At 40.7% G+C, this 19,653-nt stretch overlaps 2 protein-coding genes across 3 annotated transcripts; one reads left to right on the forward strand and one right to left on the reverse strand.

The window, feature by feature from the left end:
* The first annotated feature begins 1,690 nt into the window (after positions 1-1,690).
* Positions 1,691-4,621, forward strand: smim12 (small integral membrane protein 12). Its single transcript, XM_085148749.1, has 2 exons — positions 1,691-1,954; positions 3,504-4,621. The coding sequence occupies exon 2, from the start codon at positions 3,533-3,535 to the stop codon at positions 3,806-3,808; it is 276 nt and encodes a 91-aa protein (XP_085004875.1). The 5' UTR covers positions 1,691-1,954; positions 3,504-3,532; the 3' UTR covers positions 3,809-4,621.
* Positions 4,622-10,537: 5,916 nt separating this feature from the next.
* On the reverse strand, positions 10,538-16,122 carry gja4 (gap junction protein alpha 4). 2 transcript variants are annotated; one of them, XM_085148746.1, is made up of 2 exons: positions 15,898-16,122; positions 10,538-14,189 (listed from the first exon to the last, which is right to left on the reverse strand). In XM_085148746.1, the coding sequence occupies exon 2, from the start codon at positions 14,184-14,186 to the stop codon at positions 13,053-13,055; it is 1,134 nt and encodes a 377-aa protein (XP_085004872.1). In that variant the 5' UTR covers positions 14,187-14,189; positions 15,898-16,122; the 3' UTR covers positions 10,538-13,052. The 2 variants fall into 2 exon arrangements, with proteins under 2 accessions (XP_085004872.1, XP_085004871.1); XM_085148745.1 differs by having other exon boundaries at positions 10,538-14,195.
* Positions 16,123-19,653: the final 3,531 nt, after the last annotated feature.

Genomic DNA, 19,653 nt, shown 5'->3' on the forward strand with positions numbered 1-19,653 from the left:
AATTAAGCACAGAGTGAATTCATTAATATTACAGTGAAATGCAGTCAATCAAGTACAGGTTGAGAGTTTATAATATTTCTGTTAGTGAGCCCTGAATGTTTTGAGGTTGGATTTTCTTTAAAAGCACTTCTGATTAGCTGAAATTCAAAACTGACTCAGAGTGTCTGTCTTTCCTTTCCACATTTGGCACTTCTATTTACTTACCATCTGTTCCTCTGACAGCCTGTGCCACGAGTCCCCCAGCTTCATCCCAAATCAGAGGCAATCTATCAAATTCTCTTGTGCATCTTTTTTGGTCATATTCTACACCCATCTCCTGCTTAGCAGTCTCCCTGCATCTTAATCCAGGGCTAAATGTAGCTGTCACTGATCCCTTAGGGCACTTTGTGTCATATGTGTCACATCCCTGCCACCGCCCCCTGCATTTGTTGACATATATTTAGCATCTGGACTGTTTTCAAAACACTGAGTTCGGCGGATTTGAAACCGTGGCCAAAAATGCACCGTGCTTGAGGAGCTGTGCCACACGCTTTTTCAGGCTTCCCTGATTCAGCAGTGATTTAACCAAAGTCTTGTCTGTCAATTTTTGGGTAATGAGAAAAATTTCCCACCGCTGACCATGCCTGACATCTGTAATTAACTTGGGGAGAGCAGGTCTACAGGGCTTCAGTCAGCCACTCTGTCAGTCTCGCTTTGTGATTTGGATTGATAAGGTGGTTGTATTTTTACATTGAAATTTTGGCTAGTGCAACTCTAAATCTCATTTGCTAATAAACAGGAACTGATGAAATAATCCTGTCACTGCCAAGTTTGCTATTAAAGCAGAACTGGCACTAGTGATGTTGTTTTCCTTCAGGCGATGAGCACATTTCACTTTATTTGACAGGACTGATCAAATTCCAATTCTGGCAACTACAAGATGGACAGCACAGAGGGAGGAACTGCTTAAGAGAATAATTTTGAAGCATGAAGCGTAATCACCCACACAGTTCTAAGCAGCATTGCAAGTAATGATAACAAATTTTGATTTAGCTTTATAATCCCCTCTCTTTGCCTCTGCACAAACAGCCATGGAGTCAGAGATGGTCATTCCTTTATGACAGGCTGCATTCCAACTGCTATGGATCAGCTTTGTGCCCAGCATTGGTAAAGCTGGCCCAGGAGCTGAAATATCAGTATCATCAATCATATACCCTTTTACTACCCAGAAACAACAGTAGCATAGAGGAATATTTTTGCCTCGTGTAGCCAAGTCTGAACTGTATGGTTTCCTACTCTGTGACTAAAATGTATTATTTTCTCTGCATTCCTCACAGGCAGCCAAAAAAACCCTAAACTTTAAATTGCGGTTTTATGCAACGCACTAAGCTTTTGAAAGTGCTTTTAAACTAAAAGAAAACTATCTTGTCACTTGATGGTTTTGTCATACAAGAGGGGGTAGCTCACGCCTTGTCAGTGTGTAGCACAATGCTGGTGACAGATCTGTCAGCCTTTTGTGAGGATTTCTTGAGAGTATCTGTGGGGAAAAATACCACCGAATTTTTAAACACAGAAAGAGGTGGCTGCTTTTTGTTTTTTGTTTTTTTTAACTAGTGCTAAGAACTGGACAAAAGTCTCGTGTATTTTAGGCTAGGTATGTTGATTAGATTATGAATTAATGGTGGTTTTTCATTGTTTGCTTGTTTTTTTCTATTTTTATTTATTTGTTATATTATTATGTACTTTATGGGATGTCAGCAGTAAATGGTACTGATCATTCATAATGCACTTTCTCTACTCGGTACAAATGTCAAAGTAGTGTAGCGTATTATCTTTACCGCTAAGAGGCGCTAAAACACCGCGAGATATTGTTACGTCTACGCGAAGTTCGCCAGCCAATGACGATAAACCAGGAAGGATGCAGACTTTGACACGGAAATTGCGTCACTACAGTACCAACGTGCTAGCGGTAAAGGTGAGTACTTACGACATTTGGGGCTTTTTTCCCCTAAATATTTGAGTGTTTGTAGGCAGGCACAGAAGCTCGGTGAATGTATGTTGTGCTCTGAATTATCATTCCTCGAGCTGTCTTTTTGAAGTAAACAGAAAGCACACTAGCCGGTAGCAGCTCTCAGTTTTCTTACATGACTTTCACACAGGTTTGGTAACACTACGTTAGCGTTAATTCTTTTCATTGTTATCGTTTTAGACTTATACGCTGTGCTAGATTTGGTCGAATCAAGTTCACAGTCATTCATATCGTATAGCGTGTAATGACTGGACTTATAATTTATAATGGCGTACTCCGTAGCGGATTTTATCATATAACTTTAAAGAGTCATGCAAGCTGGGAAACGCAATATGTTTGAATGTAAACTGGTGAATTGTTGAGAATACCTCTTGAGTTCGGCTCTCATGAAACACCCAAACGAGTAAAAATTACGGGGATATTTCAACTTGTATTGAAGGTTAATCAGGCAGTCGAAGGCTGTTACTGCTACTTGTGTTGCTGGTCGGGCTTAAGAGAAAGAGGGCATTGGAAGGACACGGACTTACTCATTATACTGTCTGGTGTTTGACGACGTCCTCATGTGCACATTGGCCTCAGTTATTTCGCACATTAAGAAAGTATTTCAGAAATGGGTAGACACATTAAGTCCAAAATAATTTCTCTTCAGTAAGCTAGCACATAGCAGTCTGTGAGTGAGTCATTGATTTATCTAAGCAAAAAAACAGGGTTTTTATGCTGATCTGGGTTTGTTGGTAATTAGTAGTTAGATAAATCCTATAAGTTACAAGATTTCTCCACTAATCATAATTGAATTAAAGCCACAAGGGGTCAGCAACTTAAACAAAAAGGGCAGCAATTTTGAAGTAGTAAAATCAGACCTAATAAGCTATAAATGTTCACGGCAAGTTACTAAAAGTGATCTATTATGTTTCTGTGCTATGAGCACAGATGCTCCATCCACATGCTGCTCAAATCAATCTAGGTATTGGCTTGTTTCTGACACTGAATGAAGTGAAGAGCTACACTAATAACACATATAGTGAATAAAAGTTACTTTGAGCTCAGAATTATGCAAACTTGTTCTAGTACACAGCAGGAAAATGCAGAGTTGGTCGTGAGCAAATTAAGCGATAGACAACCATGGGGCGATCGTGGCTCAAGAGTTGGGAGTTCGCCTTGTAATCGGAAGGTTGCCGGTTCGAGCCCCGGCTTGGACAGTCTCGGTCGTTGTGTCCTTGGGCAAGACACTTCACCCGTTGCCTACTGGTGGTGGTCAGAGGGCCCGGTGGCGCCAGTGTCCGGCAGCCTCGCCTCTGTCAGTGCGCCCCAGGGTGGCTGTGGCTACAATGTAGCTTGCCATCACCAGTGTGTGAATGTGTGTGTGAATGGGTGGATGACTGGATATGTAAAGCGCTTTGGGGTCCTTAGGGACTAGTAAAGCGCTATATAAATACAGGCCATTTACCATTTACCATAACCAATAACATACCTTTTTTCTCCTCCTCTCTTGAAGCACCTGGGATCCCAGAGCTGCATGCAGTCATGTGGCCTGTAGTGTGGACAGCGTTGCGGACCTATGCTCCTTATGTCACCTTCCCTGTGGCTTTTGTGGTTGGAGCAGTGGGCTATCACCTGGAATGGTTCATCAGGGGCACCCCCAAATCCAGAGAGGAAGAGAAAGGCATCCAGGAACTGAGGGAAGAAAGAAAGCTGCAGGAGCAAGTGGGCATGGACAGCACAAAGGTGCTGAGCCTCAAAGAGAAACTGGAGTTCACACCTAAAGCGGCTCTGAACAGGAACCGACCTGAAAAGAGCTAATCCCCTGTTTCTGTGATAGACTTGCGTTTGACCTTTTTTTTTCCACTGGAGGACTGTGCACTGAGAGCAGAAGAGAGGGCGATCATTGAATCATACATTCTTCCTTATTCAGCTCAGCTCCACTCTCATGGAAACCCGCAGCAAAAACTTGCCTGGGTGAACACTGGGAAACTTTTAGTAGCTGGAATATAATTATTTCTTCTCCATAATCAAACAAAGGTGTATGTATTAGACTGTACCAAATTCTCCAATCATCTACTTGATGGTGCATGTGCATGCTTTTTATCAATAACTTAAACCATCCACTGCCATTAGAACACCTTATTGTAGAACCTTTGAGTGTTCGGTCTTTAATCTGACAAAGTTTTATGTGATTTGGAACCGACTTGGATGGATTACATACATCTGGTTGTGCCAGTATGGTAAATGTATATAATTGCGACTTTGTTATTAAGTCACTCAAATGTCATTTGTCATTTCACGACCAATTTTCATGTTACAGACCTGTCTGGGTTTTGGGGTTTTTTTACTCCTTTTGATCTTTTCTGTTTATAGAGACAGGAAGTCTGGCTGTCATAAAAGAAGAGAAGAACGACAGGACTTTGCTGGAACCTTTGATGATATGTGACAGAACATAAGCCAGCATTGTGGGCGGTCTCCCAGGATGTTTAACCTGCTTAGTTGTATTGTCTGTAACCATGTGCTCAATACTTTCATTTTAGAAAGTCTGGATTTGCACACTTTAAAAAAATACAGTAATAATACGTGTCTTGCTGAAAAAAATGTGATAAATAAAGAAGTTTGTGTGATTCAGGTGTTTTCTTGAGTGATGTTTCAGTTAATTTTTACAGCTTCTATTTGGTAATTATCAAAAAGGATCTTTCATGAAGTTAATTCTTACTTTAATTAAAAAAAAGAAAAGAAAACACTTGAACTCTGTCTGTGTCAGCGCTGTTTCACGTTCAGTTCTGAGCAACTGTGTCGAATCTCTTTTTGTGAAACAATGCTTCTGCCAGTGGCGGAAAGTAACTTAAAAGTCAAAGGAAGGAAGTAATGACTCCACTCATTTAGCTTCAAGGGGGAAATTATTATGCTGGGAAACCATTAACTGATTCACCTTTGGAATTTAGCCCTATTTGGCCATCTTAAATCGATTAAAGGAAAGAGCGATCCACTTGAAGCAAGACTTTTTATTCTCTGGTTTAAAAACGTAAACTTTAACAAGTATAATGTTTCTAATACTGTAAATATATAAACAGCTTTTGGCAAATCTCTAGAGATAATTGCATGTAAAAATGTCAACTTCCCATTCATTAATTTTCTTCCACTTACCTGAATAAAGGTTGTGAAGGACATGGAGCCTATCCTGACTGTCACACGCTGAGAGGCTGGGTACACCCTGGAAAAATCACCACTTTCTCACATTTAATTGAACGCCAGTATTTGCTTTGCCATCTGAAGTTTTATGTATTTTGTAGCTTCATTTCTCTTTTTGCTCACAAATGTTTATTTTTGAGTCTTTTTGATTTCTCTAAGTGTGAAATTTGTGTGCAGCACACAAAAAATCACATCAGTAATCCAAAAGAACCCACAAATTGTTCCCTGGTTCCCTGTTGAGATGCTACCCAACACACCCAGCTCATTTAAATGCTTTCAGCCAGTCCTATGTGAGCTAATCATTGTTTCACTCTCCAGTCAAGCTCTTTATTTCAAAATAAGAGCACATCATTTTTCAAAAACCACATAAACAGCCAGACCTGTATTTGTGCTCCACCAGATGGGATTAATAGGGTCCTTAAAGCCTTATAACAGCCGTCTGTGATAAAGCTGCCATTAATAGTGTGCCAGCTAATAATGCAGCAGTAACTGAGGAGGTGTACACATAGGTTTTACTTGCAGGTTTAGATCATGATGGCAGTTTAGTGGCATGCTGTTATCTCTGACGTGTATCTTTGTAATGGCTACTGATATTTATGTGTAAACACTCCTCATGAGATATGCATCACTAAAAAAACACAAGGCAAAAATGGCCTTTAAAGAGCATTTTATTTCACACGCATGATGACTGTAAACATGTGACCAGGCGCTTGACCTCCCCTTTGTTGACTTGTTTACTCAGGTCCCTCAGCCATGAAACAGAGGAGCTTTCCTACTGGACGATAACCTTTTCAGTGCGCCAAGATAAGTTCTGCTATGTTGCCCTGCCAGTTAGTTAAATGGGAAAGATTATGGAGTCCTGATTTACATTGGCACCAGAGTGGTAGATACTGCTGTATCAGCAGCCATCTTTGAGCCCTGTACTCCCCTCTTAAGTTTGCCATCAGTGGAATGACCTGCTCCACTCCAGTGACACCGGTTGTGCGTGTTTAGAGTCGCAATTACTTCAAGCTGGTGGAAGTTTCCATTTGAAGCTAATGAAGATAGAGAGGTGGAGGTGAGGCTTGCAACTAAATGCATCAGAGTTAACAGAGAATTGTGTGTGTGTGTGTGTGTGTGTGTGTGTGTGTGTGTGTGTGTGTGTGTGTGTGTGTGTGTGTGTGTGTGTGTGTGTGTGTGTATCCTCATGGGAACAATCAGAGGACAGATCGGCCTGCTAACAATGCCCCGGCTCCTCAGAACTCGATAATACTGTGGGAACCAAGTGCTCGAGGCTCCTGGGAAAGGAGGAGGTTGTGGGGAGGTGTTCCATTGTTCTTGCTGGAAGATGGGGATAATGGGTGTGGGTGATGCTGGCTGGGCTTTTTTTTTAAAGGAGGTCCAAACCAACATCCTGAGTGGACAGGCTGGAGACATGCTCCCTCTGCTGCAGGAACAATAGAGCTGTCTGTCTGCTGGAAGGGCACTGCATCCCCCTATTAAACAACCACCACACAGACACACACACACATTTGTGCAGAGAATACAAATCCAGCAGCACAGGTAGCTGTGTACCTAATGCCGTGTATACATTCACAAAAGGCTGACCACAAACATACCAAGGGTCTTGTATTTGTGAAATCAGTGGAGCATCTTGGCTCACCTAAAAACACTGCTTTCATTTTAGTGCAACGTGTTCAGGTAAATTAATCTCATCTCCCTTCATGGTATTTATTTATTTTTTTGACATTTTGAGCACAGCAGGACAAACTTATCACACTGATTTATTATCATCTTAAAAACCTGTTATGAAAATCACATTGGGGAACACAAACAAACATTAATGTGCTCCAATTATTTTTCCTCACGCATCTGACAGACAGTAGTCAGTGCCAAGGCTTTTGCTGCGCAGTATCCACCTTGTATGTATTTGCATTGGAGATCATTTATCTGAATTTCAGGAGCAGAACCACACTTCATACACTACCTTCTGTTTCTCTTCCATTAACTACTAGAAATGCTGTCAAACCTAAAGGAGGCTGTTCCCCCAGCGAGCGAAATCTCTTTGATAAACAGAACAATGTGCAGATTTTAATGTGACACAATTAGAGAAGGAGTTTTTCTGTCATGATCAGTAGTGTTTATGGTCCCAGATATGATAATCACATTTTGAATGTTTGCATTCAGAATAATGAAAAGAAGTAACTGCTCACTTTTTGAAACTGTGGGTATGGTAAAGAAAAAACAAAACAAAACCTCAGTGGAAAACGTGAGGTCAAGGAAAAGTGTGAAGGAGAATGTTTAAGGAAAGAGAAGAGTGGTACACAGCGAGCGCACTTACACTGAACTCCTTAATAATGTTGCAGCTGAGGGCAGTGTACTTCCTCTGGTCTAGGAGGTGACTCATATTTCTATATTCAAAGGAAAATTCCCTGCATCCATCACTTATCTGAGACTGGCACCAGGTAAAAATTAATTCACAAAATTAATTCAAAATGATCTTAAAGGTTGGTTATTCAGTAATGGACATTACTAAAGCAAACTTAATTCAAGTGAACTTTAAACTCATTAACACCGGTTAATATAGCTCATAAGAAGTAATGCTGTTGTAAATTTCAAAACAAACCGTTGTTGATTATTGAAATGAAACATTGATCAGTGCAGATTTAAACACTGATGTGTAGCACAGCATAGCACGGCATACACATATACACAGCTCTCTGTAAGATGTTTGTGAGGTATTGGCTCTCTTAATTGACTCCAGCCACACACACAGCAGGCGCTTTGCCCACTTTCCTCATCCCACATAAACCCTTTGATGGGGCAGCAGTGGCATAAGGTCAGCAAACACAGGGGAGTCCATTTAAAACAATGTAACAATGCCCACAGCGGCTCCATTGTCAGGGTGAACAATCTTCAGCAACAAGTCCCCGGGGAGAAACAACACTGGAACGGGAAACAGATACAGGACCACTTCCTGTCGACAGTTTAAATTTAGGCACTGCTCAAAGTGTTTCTGTTGCATATTGTTGAGTAGCACAAATGCCCAAATTAAAGACGTGGTGCATGAACCGTGTGCATTGTTATGGATACTGAGCGATTCGTGTGTCCGTATTGTTTGCACAGATTTCAAGAGAAACAAAGGGGGTTGGCACATGTAAGCTTTGCCTTTTCCACATTTAGATGAACCCCAGTATTACTACTAAAATACTGCAGGAAACATTATTTCTAAACACATCCAGTTAAAGAAACATTGCACAGTTTTGGTGACCTCACCTAGCCTGTAGCTGCTGTTTTAAGGCCCGCTGTCTGAAAGCGTTTTGTGAGGTGAGGTAACGCCGGCCTTCTTAAGAGCGTGTTCGTGCATCTGAGTGCCTCGTTTGCCTTGTTCGGGGTCCTTTCCTTATAAACATGCAAGGCTTTCAGCAGTACAGCTGGCAGGAAGTATGACACTGGATCAGGCTGTTTTGGTCTAGCCTGGCACTCATTGCAGGTGAATCCTTTAAAGTCCCTCCAAAGGTTGGTGCTGGGCATGAGTGGTGGGCGGCACAACGGCTGACCTTTTATAATACCTGCAAGAGCTCGGCGGATATTTAAAGACCCTTCAAACTCCTTTATACTCCAAATGCTTCAGCATAGCTCTTTGCCCACGAGTATCCACGTACTGTATGCTCATTCACCAATCTAAAAGACTGTCTTTCTTTATGTGATTAGCACCAGCACTGTGTGTGGCTTCACCAGCAGACTGAGGAAACGCATCAGCAGAGAATTCAACAATGTCAGGAAACACAGTAAGAATGGCATCTGATCCCAGGAGCTGCCTTTCTAACTACAAGTATAAGCCTCTCTCACTGATACAGCTCTTCCCATCTTATGGACTCCCTTCATTTTAGTTTCATAGAGCAAGTATATTTAAACAAATGCAAATTCTATCAGATTATCTGGAAAGTGACTGGTTCCTCAGATCATTGGAAATAATCTAGACATGAATAATCTGTAATCAGTGTGTTTTATAAATGTTCAATTGCCCCATTAGAGAAACATGCGCTCGGATCACTTTCATTGTCGTCTAGGGAACTGAATTTCTCTGAAAAAAAAAAATGGCTGAAGCAAAATAACCTACACTGTCTGTTGTTTTCATCCTCCTAGGTTTACATTTGCCTCGCAACAGGAGGTGAGAGTTGAGTCTGCAGATAGAGTAGAGCAGGACATCGAGTCTCTCCACCTTGATGGGCTATTGAGGAAGACGGACGCAAAAGCTACTTCAGCTATTCGGTGTCTGGCTCCAGCAGGCGAGCGGAGGGCCGATACGGGTCGCCTTGCGCAATCTGTTCCTTGGCCTTTTGGCTTTTTTGTGGAAACACAGACACAAACAATTACACGGACACATACGCGCGAATGCAGACTGAGATTTAAAAAGAAACAGAATAAAAAAGGGCTGCACGGGAATGCCAGATGCTAGCCAAATTCTCGTCAACAGGCATTAAAGTGGGCAGCTTCAGCAGGCTGTTTGGATTGTTTTCTCAACAGTATCTGCCAATATATCCTTGACATGCTCCTGCAATAAAAACACATTCCACTTTAAGCACACAGAAACAGGCTTCCTACACAGCAAATTCAAAAGTGTTAAATGTTTTGGTGTTAGTAGTCTTAGAGTTAATTTTACTCTAAGTAGAGTCACATTCTTTTAATGTAACTCTGAGGTGTAAAATGATAGTAGTTAAAATCGAGTGTTAAAAATGAGTGTTTCTATTTCAAATCTGGAGGTGTTACAATGGAAACATTAACTCTTGACCTCTTAACTCTGAACTCCTACAGGGGCTATGACACCAATAGAGTAAATTCACAGACTCCGCCCCCAGCACGGCTCCAATCGAAGCTGAAGTGAAGCCGTTTCAGAACATTTTGCTCTACATATTTGAGTTGTTTGCCATGCTTGGTAAGTCATGTTTTCAAAGATTGTTTCAATTATTGTTATTAGCTTTTACTTCTGTGGCTCTTTGGAGTTGAGACAAAGCTGTGTGAAAGGCATTAGCCATGTTGCTCGCTGATAGCATAATATTCTGTTTTAGCTAGCTGAAAGGTATTGTTTGCGGGCAAATACCACAGCCTTGAAAAAAAGCTTGCATGTGAATTTTCAGTCAAATTTCTTGGTCAAATACACTTAAAACAATGTCTAGAATGTGAAATGTTGGTATAATGGTGCTAATTGAAGCCTGAAAACGATCTCCCATAAAAAACGAGCAAACAGCAGTAGCAGATGTCCCGACTGAGTTCTACGTTAGCACTTAGATTCCTCCAGTTTTGTGCACACGGTTTAGGTAAAAATGAAAAAGGTTGAGGTTTTACATTTAGTTCAGTATTACCTGTTGTCTGTGTCCTTGTCTTTTGGGAAAATACTTTACACAAGTAATGGCTCAAAAAGGATTCCTTTTTTTTTTTACTGTGCTGCAATTGATTTGTGCCATTAATTAGTGTCAACTAATTTTTATTCAATCTCCACATAGGATATGCTTGTGAAGATGGAATATGGGGGAGAGCAGAAGTGCGTTGAAGTTCCACAAAGTGATGAATGAAGGACATGCATATTGTATTGAAGAAATAAGTGATGAGAATGCTGTTATTTGCATTTACCAGCTCACCTATGTCAGACCTTTTGATAAACGAAATTCTAATGAAAGTGAGAACATGTACACTGTTACATCTTTCAGAAAATGTTTTGAAATTGTGGTGCACAGTTCAGAATAAATGTTTTTCAAAAACCATTGCGTCTTTTTAGTAAATGTTTATTTCCAAAAGAAATTTCTAGAAGTTCAGAACAGTAAAATTCCCGCTTTTTAGAATTAATTAGAAGATAACTCTTACGTAGTTAAACTAAAATACTCTTTGAGAGTTAATATATAAACTCTTAACACCAAGTGTTAAATTATCAACTCCAGAGAGATTTGGTGTTTAACACTAAATCAGAGTTAACATACCAACTCTCCAAAAAGAGTTAAATTAACACTCTCTGGTGTGGACCCATATAGACACTTTAAAAGTGTTGAAATCAAATCTGACAGTGTTAATTTGGACATGCTGGATTTGCTGTGTATTATTATTACACACTATAACATTTCTTCTTTTTTTTTGACAAACTGCTGTAAACTGAAAATAAATGTCAGATTCTTCAGCTGCTTGTTGCAGAGTTGACCTCTCAAACACACACGCGCACACACACACACACGCACACACACACACACACACAGTTCAGACAGCTTGTGGCTTAAGAGCCTGCCTCACTTGAATTTCCCAACGACCACCTTTCCTGCCATAGATAACTGCTTATCATCATATCGACAGTCCAGTAAATTGCTGGAAATGAATGCTGTATTGCTGCAGAGCTACAAATCTAAAAAAGACATATGAGTACATTCTTTCAGAGGCTGGGCGAGCACCTTTTGTCGAAGGTGCCGAGTTCTGTATTTTATCAATTGCTTTCCTCAAAAAGAAAAAGAAAAAAAAAGCAGCGTTGGCCATCAGTGCAGTGCACTCCAGGGGAAATTAAATAGAGCCTGAATAGAGTGCGATTCTTCCTCGTATGAACTTTTACTGGCATTTTGAGTGATGGCCTTGTTGCCTGTGCAGCCACAGTTACACATTTGAAAACAGCCATTAAGTCAAAAGTGTTTTCCCTCCATTTTTCCCCCGTTTTCTCCCCTCAGTTGGTTGTGCTCATAATAGCGTGTAAAACCCATCCTCTCCTCCACACCTCTCTCTTTCTATTATTTATTCTATTATCTTCCTCTTGAATGATTAATTTCCTGTAGCGGGGACAGTATTTGGATAGCAGCAAGTGAGCAGTCGCTTAAGAGAGATTTTCCCCCGTAGAAATCTCATCCCTGTGTTTGGGAAAGAAAGGGAATAAAACCATGATGAACACAAAGCAGCCTGAAAGGTTCTGAAAGTATATCTGTGAGGCAGTTATTGATTTTTTTCACATGTTCATTATACTTTAAACTTTATTTCTTCAAAAAAATAATAAATATTATCACTTTGCAATATCTCAAAAATAAACATTAAATACAGTTTTCACAGAACAACTCGTTTCCTTTCTTTGAATTTGTACATTCCTGTACCGCTTTCAGCCCCGGTCGTGGTGCAAGATCTACCTCTAACCGACTAAAGGTTTAGTTTTCATTCATTCAAATGGATGCCTGTCTTTGTGTTGTGCTTTCCTCTGTTTTCTTCGTAGATATAATGGTGCGGTTATTGGCGATAATAAGTCCCATAGTTTGGTTTCCCCTTTCCCTCTGCTCCTGCTCTCCAAGCCCGCATCCTCAACTTGAGCGGCAAAAACTCGTTGGGAAATTATATTGTGTGTGTGCATGCATGCATGCGTGCCTGCATCCACTCAGTCATTATCCTCCCGGGACCTGAGCGTGATCCAGAGACCAGTACATTCCACAGGGTGGACAGAGCCTTTCGGAGAGAACTGGCTTCAAAAAGAAGTTACAGTGCAAATCTCCAGGGAGTATATTTAAATTTAGCTCTCCAGTAAACTCTCACACAACACCCTCTCCAAAGCCCACTGTCACATTCAGCACTAAAAACCCATTAAATGTAACGTTAAGGCATCTTATGACTTTAATCTTCTCTCACTGTGGAGTCTCATTTTCTTTGCCTTGGGGAGTGCTCTTTAAATGTTTCATTTTGAATAGGTCCATTTATCTGATAAATCTCTGTTTGAATGTCTGTCAGCCTCTGAGGCATTACGTTCACAGTACAGTAGCTGTTCTTCTGTATCTTACTGTGCACTCCTGATAGTCAAGTGTGCAGGAAATATTTATAAAAAAAAATCTGAAGCCCAAAAAACACTTCCATAGAAACATCAGTCTGACTGACTGCATCATACATAATGCTTTTGTTTTGAGTGTCCCTTATGAGCACCCTTAGTAGTTTTTCCCGTGTGGTGTGCATGTTTCTTATAATGGACTCTAGGGGAATGTGTCTTTCTCATAGCACCCATACAGTTCACATAACTGGGAAGCGCGTCGCTCCCAGCATCTCCAGTTCCCCAATTCACCTCTATGGGCATGTCCCCGTAGCTTTCACAGGGGTTTGGACAGCGTGCAGCCTCACTCTGCACGGCGAGCTCAATATGGCTCCCTGCTTTATAAGCCTGTGATGCTGCCGTTTGGAGTTCTGGAGTCTTTTGTCGCACCGGTTCCCGCTCTGGCCGAGGTAGGTAGTCCTGTTTCTGGGCCGAGCGTTTCTCCAGGCGGTAGGCGATGGCAAGCTGGAGCAGATGGAGGAGCTCGATGAGGTTTAGTAACAGGGAGATGGCAGCAATCACCTGAGTATAGATGGTGAAAATAGTCTTTTCTGTGGGTCGAGACACAAAGCAGTCCACCGTGTGGGGACAAGGGTACTTTTTACACTCAAACTTTGGTGCAATGAAGAAGCCATCGTAAAGGAACCAAAGCCCAACAATAAAGCCGACCTCTAAGAGGACTTTCAATAAGATGCTGAATGCGTATGCTCCCAGCAGCCTGCCTTTCAGTTTGGGCACCTCGGGAGACTTCTCTAGCCTTCTGCCTTTCATGCCACTCTTTTCTTTCTCTGTCGCTTCATTTTTTGTGATATCGCCTCTTTCTGTGTGAACTTGCCCATTTTTTCTTCCACCAGCACCTCCTTCTTCAGCCTGCTTCTCATCATCTTTTCTCCTGTCCTTCCCAGCCCTTATAGCCACATATCCAAAGTAAAAGATGGTCGGCGTGGAGACAAAGATGACCTGGAGGACAAAGTAGCGGAAGTGGGATATAGGGAAGGCTTTATCGTAGCAAACAGCAGTGCAGCCAGGCTGGATGGTATTGCAAACAAAGTCTGCTTGCTCGTCATCCCAGGCAGACTCAGCAGCAGTTCCCAGTACCAGCATGCGAAACAGAAAGAGTACGGTAAGCCAGACCCGGCCAATAGCTGTTGAATACTCCTGGCCCTCCTCCAGCAGGTGCTCCAGGAAGGACCAGTCAGCTCTGGACATCCTCTGCTCCTAACATGGAGACAACAGGTCATTAAAGTTACCCACAAAAGGTGCATAGGTTTTGGTAGGATTTTGTAGCATATATAAGTAATAACCTATCATAATCTACACCTTTTTCCCCTCAAACTCTAATCTCAAGTGAAAGCTGTTCAGTCAGGTAGCGTGGACCCATTAAACTTGTCTACAGGTCTAGTTTTTAATATGGGTCATATGGCCTCGTTTTCTTGACTGCTCAATCGCTAAACAGGCTGAACCATTGTTACACTTAATCACCTACCTGGCACATTGTTATTACCATTACAAAATTGTTAGTGCTTTTCAAAACTCATAGCCAGAGCATAAACCTTTAATCACACCTATAAGCAGCAAATGAGCTAAGTTTCTCCAACCCTTTCAGCATAATGGTGTCTCTATTTGCTGAGGAACGTGTATCTGGCTGCAGCCCCCCTATTAGTTCTTCCATGAGCTCACACTCTTGTTAAGGTGGGGCCCCAACTCCTCATCATGGAGACGTGAAAAAGTGAGCCCCCCACTAAAATGAACTAAAACAAAAACATATGCTGCCAAAGTTAGCTTTTAGAATGAATGGGAAGGGGTGTACACTTTGTCTGTTCGCAGCAAACCGGGGTGAACAAGTCCAAATGAGGCAACGTTTACATAAAGCAGGCACAAAGAATATATTCTATTCTGGGCTGGATGAATCAGTTCATTTATGCACACTTTAATTATACAGTTTAATTGATTTTATTTAAAAAAAATAATAAAATGTCAGTAATGGAAATGGAAGCCGTGGAAATCGTTAACGATAAATGACACAGTCGGTGGCTTGTTGGGAAACTCAGCGCGCGCACACACACACACACACAACTGAATAAACATCCTGTGTGAGCGAGTTCAGGCTCTGCTGTGACACTTGTCTATTTGTTTATTCTATTAATATTTGTCTGTTATTTTCTCCCCCGTGAGAAGGAAAAACGTCTCCGACAGGGAAACTAAAAACTCTTCTGACAGCACGAGGAGTTTCAATGAACTGTCAGGGATACTGGCCCCAGCTGAACAGGCACTGAAATCACTAACTTGACTGATCCTCTTTCGGGGGTATTGTCTCGAGGATGGCTGTTATCTCTACAAAACATACCACAGAATATCAGCACACTAGTGGGAGGTCACTCTAGGAGATGGGAAAAGCATAGCATTGATTTGATAAAGCAGACCATTCATATTAAGTATCAAAGCAACAATACAAAAGAAAAAATAATCAACAAGTCAAATTAAGGTGAAGCAGGTCTCCCTTTTAAAGTAGTTTTAAAGCCGCCCGGCTTATTACTGTCCGACTTTAACAAGAAGGAAAAGAATAAGAAGCAGACTCGTTGTAAGATCTAACAAAGTTTAAGAACAACTTTAACAGGCCAGACATCAAAACCTCATCCAAGGCTAAAAGAATAAATTCTCCACTGAAAATAGATTTAATTCTAGGACTAGCCTATCATCCATCTCTGAAAAGAGGGTCTTAAGGTTTCAGCCCAAGTGTAAATCGCTTTAAAAATATTACTAAGTTAATATTAATTACAAAAAAAGGAATCCAATAAATAAAAATGTGTCAAACAACGTAAAGTATACTTCAGTCACTGACAACTAATCAGAACTGTATAGAGTGTATATGCCCGCCTTTTTTTTTTCTTTCTTGTTTTCTCACGGAAAACCTTCTCACCTTTCTCTCTCTAGAAGCCGGGTTTGTCTCCTTACAGCCTCACAGGTCCCAGCAAACAGCGCGTCTGTAATGTCACCTCCGCTCTATCCAGTGGTGGACTACACTGCTGCTCCGGTCGGGTTGTGTTTTGCCTTCTTTAAAAAGAATCGATGTAATCGGAAAAAGTGGGGAGAACTTTCCCATGCTTGCTCAAACCGGCCCTCCCTCAGGAACTTGGTCCAGGAAATGGGATGGATGAACTCACAGCGGTTCTGGTTAACTGCGCTCTGGTCTTAGCTTTGTTTAAAGACCGCAGATTTGCATTAATTGCATGGGAATGTCGCCTGCCGTCGGCAATTTAAAGGTTAGAGGGGCAAGAGTTTGGGGAAAAAAAGTAATAGTATGGCCTTTGTAGAGAAGGGAGTGACAAAAAATATTTTAATGCGTTGCTGTGGAGTGAGACGATTCGTACAAATGAACATAAATAAACGTATTTTGTAAGTCGATCACTTTGTGCACATTATTGGGGCAGACTGAGTTATAATTGTTTTTTCTAGCGTATAAAAACGAATAACCTTCAATTAATAAGCATTTTAAATACCAGTGAAGTTTATCTATAAGATTCCGCTCCTAAGAGTGCAGGATAAAACATCTATATCTGTCCATATCTGTGCAGCCTTATGAACCTTATATTCTCGCCTACAATGATTGTTGATAGTAGACTCCTGTAATTTTCCATCATGCCACATAATGGCGCCAGTCCCCTTATTTCCAAGAAGCGTGTCTCTTCAATAAAGCCCCGTAATTGGCTGTAATGTGAATATTGTTTAACTTACGTAAATCGGTTTTTGACTGAATTCCATCTTTATTTATAACTTCCTGGTTTTTCAATCGGTGTAACGCTGAAAACTGTACGTGGATTTAATTTGTTTTAATTCCTAAGGGCTTGTATTGTGTTATCATCATTCTATATTTTAATTTTTAAAAATAATTTACTTTGTATTGTGTTTATTTAGTGGGTATAGTTGTGTGTGTACACGTGACTTATTAAGGTACCATCTAATCTAAAATAAGTCGCATTGCTGTACTGCTTTGCTGCACAGCACACGAGGACAAACTCTTTTGCTTGTTGTGCTTCTTGGAAGTCTGCAGTCAGACCATGTATGTTTTTACTTCTTTTTTTTCATTCAAGGCCCAGACAATAGGTTAGTTGAGCACAGGCTTTGTTTGCAGATGTTTGGCTATAGTCAATGTATATGATATAAATCACATATTCTGTCCCTATTTAAGATAGGAATAATACAAAACCTTGAGGTCATAGACTGAATTAAGAAAAAAAACTTTCTTTTTTTAGACTACAAATACAGACTGCAAAAGAAGATGCTGAACGTTTAATTGAATATGTTAAACCACTTCTCTGAGAATTAAACCCTTTTCAAGTCACCAAGAATTTAAAATAGTGATTCCTTTTAAGTGAAATTTTTACTCACAATTACACAAAAAACAGCCTTGTTAGTAACAACGCTGTACAACACCAGATTGCGTGTCACAACATAGTCTGTCCCATTTGAGCCACTTATCACCAGTGCACTTATAACCGTCTGATGGCACACTCGGGCCAATTAAAGCTTTTCCTGAATAGTCATGTCCTCTCAACCGCTCCAAATCATCACTGTGCTATTATAAAGTGTCAGTATGTAGATTTTGAGAAGAATTAGGAGGCCGGGTTCATCTCACCGGCTGCTGCACAAAGCGGACCAGGATAGAAAGCCCAGTAAATTGACAGTGAATCATTCTGACAGATCAGCGTCTTGCTCTTTTCTTTGGTCATTACATCTGCAGATGAATGGCGAGGAGAGAAGTGAGGACACCCGACAGAGAGTAATAGAACTGTTTCCATTCAGGAGATGCACTATGTCTTCCTGTGTTCGGTGTGTTCTTCCCTACCGGTACAGTTATCAATGAAACTAATTGCCTGCCTCAACTTCAATCAATTCCTCACTGCTGGATACATTTTATCATTCGCTATTGTATTTTATGAGTGATTCGGTCCTGAGTGTGCATCGGCTAGCTCAATAATGCAGATATGAATATAGAGTGGGAGAAGTAATTCAAAGAGCATCCCATTATGAGTTTTGGTGGGGGAGGAGAGAGAAGGATTTTGAGGTTCTCTTTGTTGGCTTGCATCTGGTAAAACTACAAGGCTTAAACGATACAGACAGGTGTATTCCCGCAGGTTAAAATGAAGCAACAATGCCCTCATCCATTCACGTGACAGCTTCAGTCCCCTTAGAAAAAAAAGAAAGTAGTGACAGCAAACAAATCATGGCTATGTTTGTGTGCTTTTCTTCTTTAACATTAATAAATAAAGGACGGGGTGCTAAATCACCCTCACCTTGCTTTGCTAAATGATTAACTGCAAACACTGCCTGCAGTAAAACAAGCCACAACACCTCATATCTGATTGCTCTTTACCTTCTGACACAGTTTGCTGAGGTAAAAAACATTTTTTTTCAAAAACTAAAGACATGCTGATCTTTCCAGCGTTTTCATCTACACTGAAAAAGTCCTAGCAGTTATGTTGTGACATTACCGTGCAGATAATCCTTTTCTCTAATGGATATGAGACTTTGGTGGTCCCCGACTGTTTCTGCAATCAGCGGCAGGTCAGAATTTTCACTTATCCAGTAAAATATCTCGAAAGCAACCCTGAAACTTGCTGACATGCCAATTTTTAAGTTCACAGATAAAATATATCTGACATTTTGTCTGGTTCCATCATTATGTCAAAATTTCCATTTCTCCAATATACCCACCCCCACCCAACCCTGACTCCCCGGTATGTGTGGTGAGATTTGGCAATACTATGAGTTCTGGACTGCAGTTTCTCGATTGGCTGCTTGAGGCTGGTGAGTGAATGAATTGATCTCTACGAGTAATGAGATGCATTTAACAGATTTGTAGCCTGGTGCAAAAACCTTTGTGCAAAAACCTTTGTGCATAGTTTCTCCCTTTTGAAATAACTTTGTAATTTTGGATTCTTTGGGTTTTGTTAAGGTTTGACAAGGCTTTCGATACAGGCAGAGGTAACTGACAACCATCTGGTGAATCTCACAAAGTGTTTGCTCTGCAGGTGCCTTTTAAATAAATTATATGACAAATAGCATGACCTGCTGTGTGGTATGGCCTGTCTAAGGTTTTGCTCTGGTATTTGTGAATGAAATTCTAATATTTTGTTGGTCTTCCTTTTGCACCAGTAAACAGGTTGCTGTATCTATGCATTGCACCCATAAGGCTTATGGGCCAGTTTGCTGACCACCCGCTTGTCTAAATTTGGTCACATCTGGCTCCACAACTCCAAACTGTATATAGGCCACGTCTATATACAGTTTATAGTTAGTCCTAACTAGTAGATGAAAAACTGCTAAAAACTCTAAACTAACACAATGAGCATTTTAATTTATGTTATTGTAGCTGTGATGGTTTTTTTCATGCCAGTATTATCTCATTACATTCTCACGAAGATGCTAGGACAGCTGCTGAAAGCTTAGTCTTGTTCATTATGTTGTTTTCTCAGCACTATTTTTGCTCATGTGCCCACCTGCTTTCATCTTTTTTCAACACTGATTAATACATTTATGTTGGCCTTCATTTGCGGTGATTTACACTCTTGGATTTCTTGTATTTGTCTTAACACTTTAAAGCCTGAACTGTGAAAAAATTGCTAAAATAATTCTCCTTTAAAAAATTGGAGTGTTTATTGAACCATCTTACAAT

This window comes from Neolamprologus multifasciatus, chromosome 22 (assembly GCF_963576455.1).
Source record: "Neolamprologus multifasciatus chromosome 22, fNeoMul1.2, whole genome shotgun sequence".
NCBI lineage: Eukaryota > Metazoa > Chordata > Actinopteri > Cichliformes > Cichlidae > Neolamprologus > Neolamprologus multifasciatus.

Bases quoted from the DNA above. Each gene is read 5' to 3' on its own strand.
- smim12 (XM_085148749.1), top strand. From the start codon at position 3,533: ATGTGGCCTGTAGTGTGGACAGCGTTGCGGACCTATGCTCCTTATGTC.
- gja4 (XM_085148746.1), bottom strand. From the start codon at position 14,186: ATGTCCAGAGCTGACTGGTCCTTCCTGGAGCACCTGCTGGAGGAGGGC.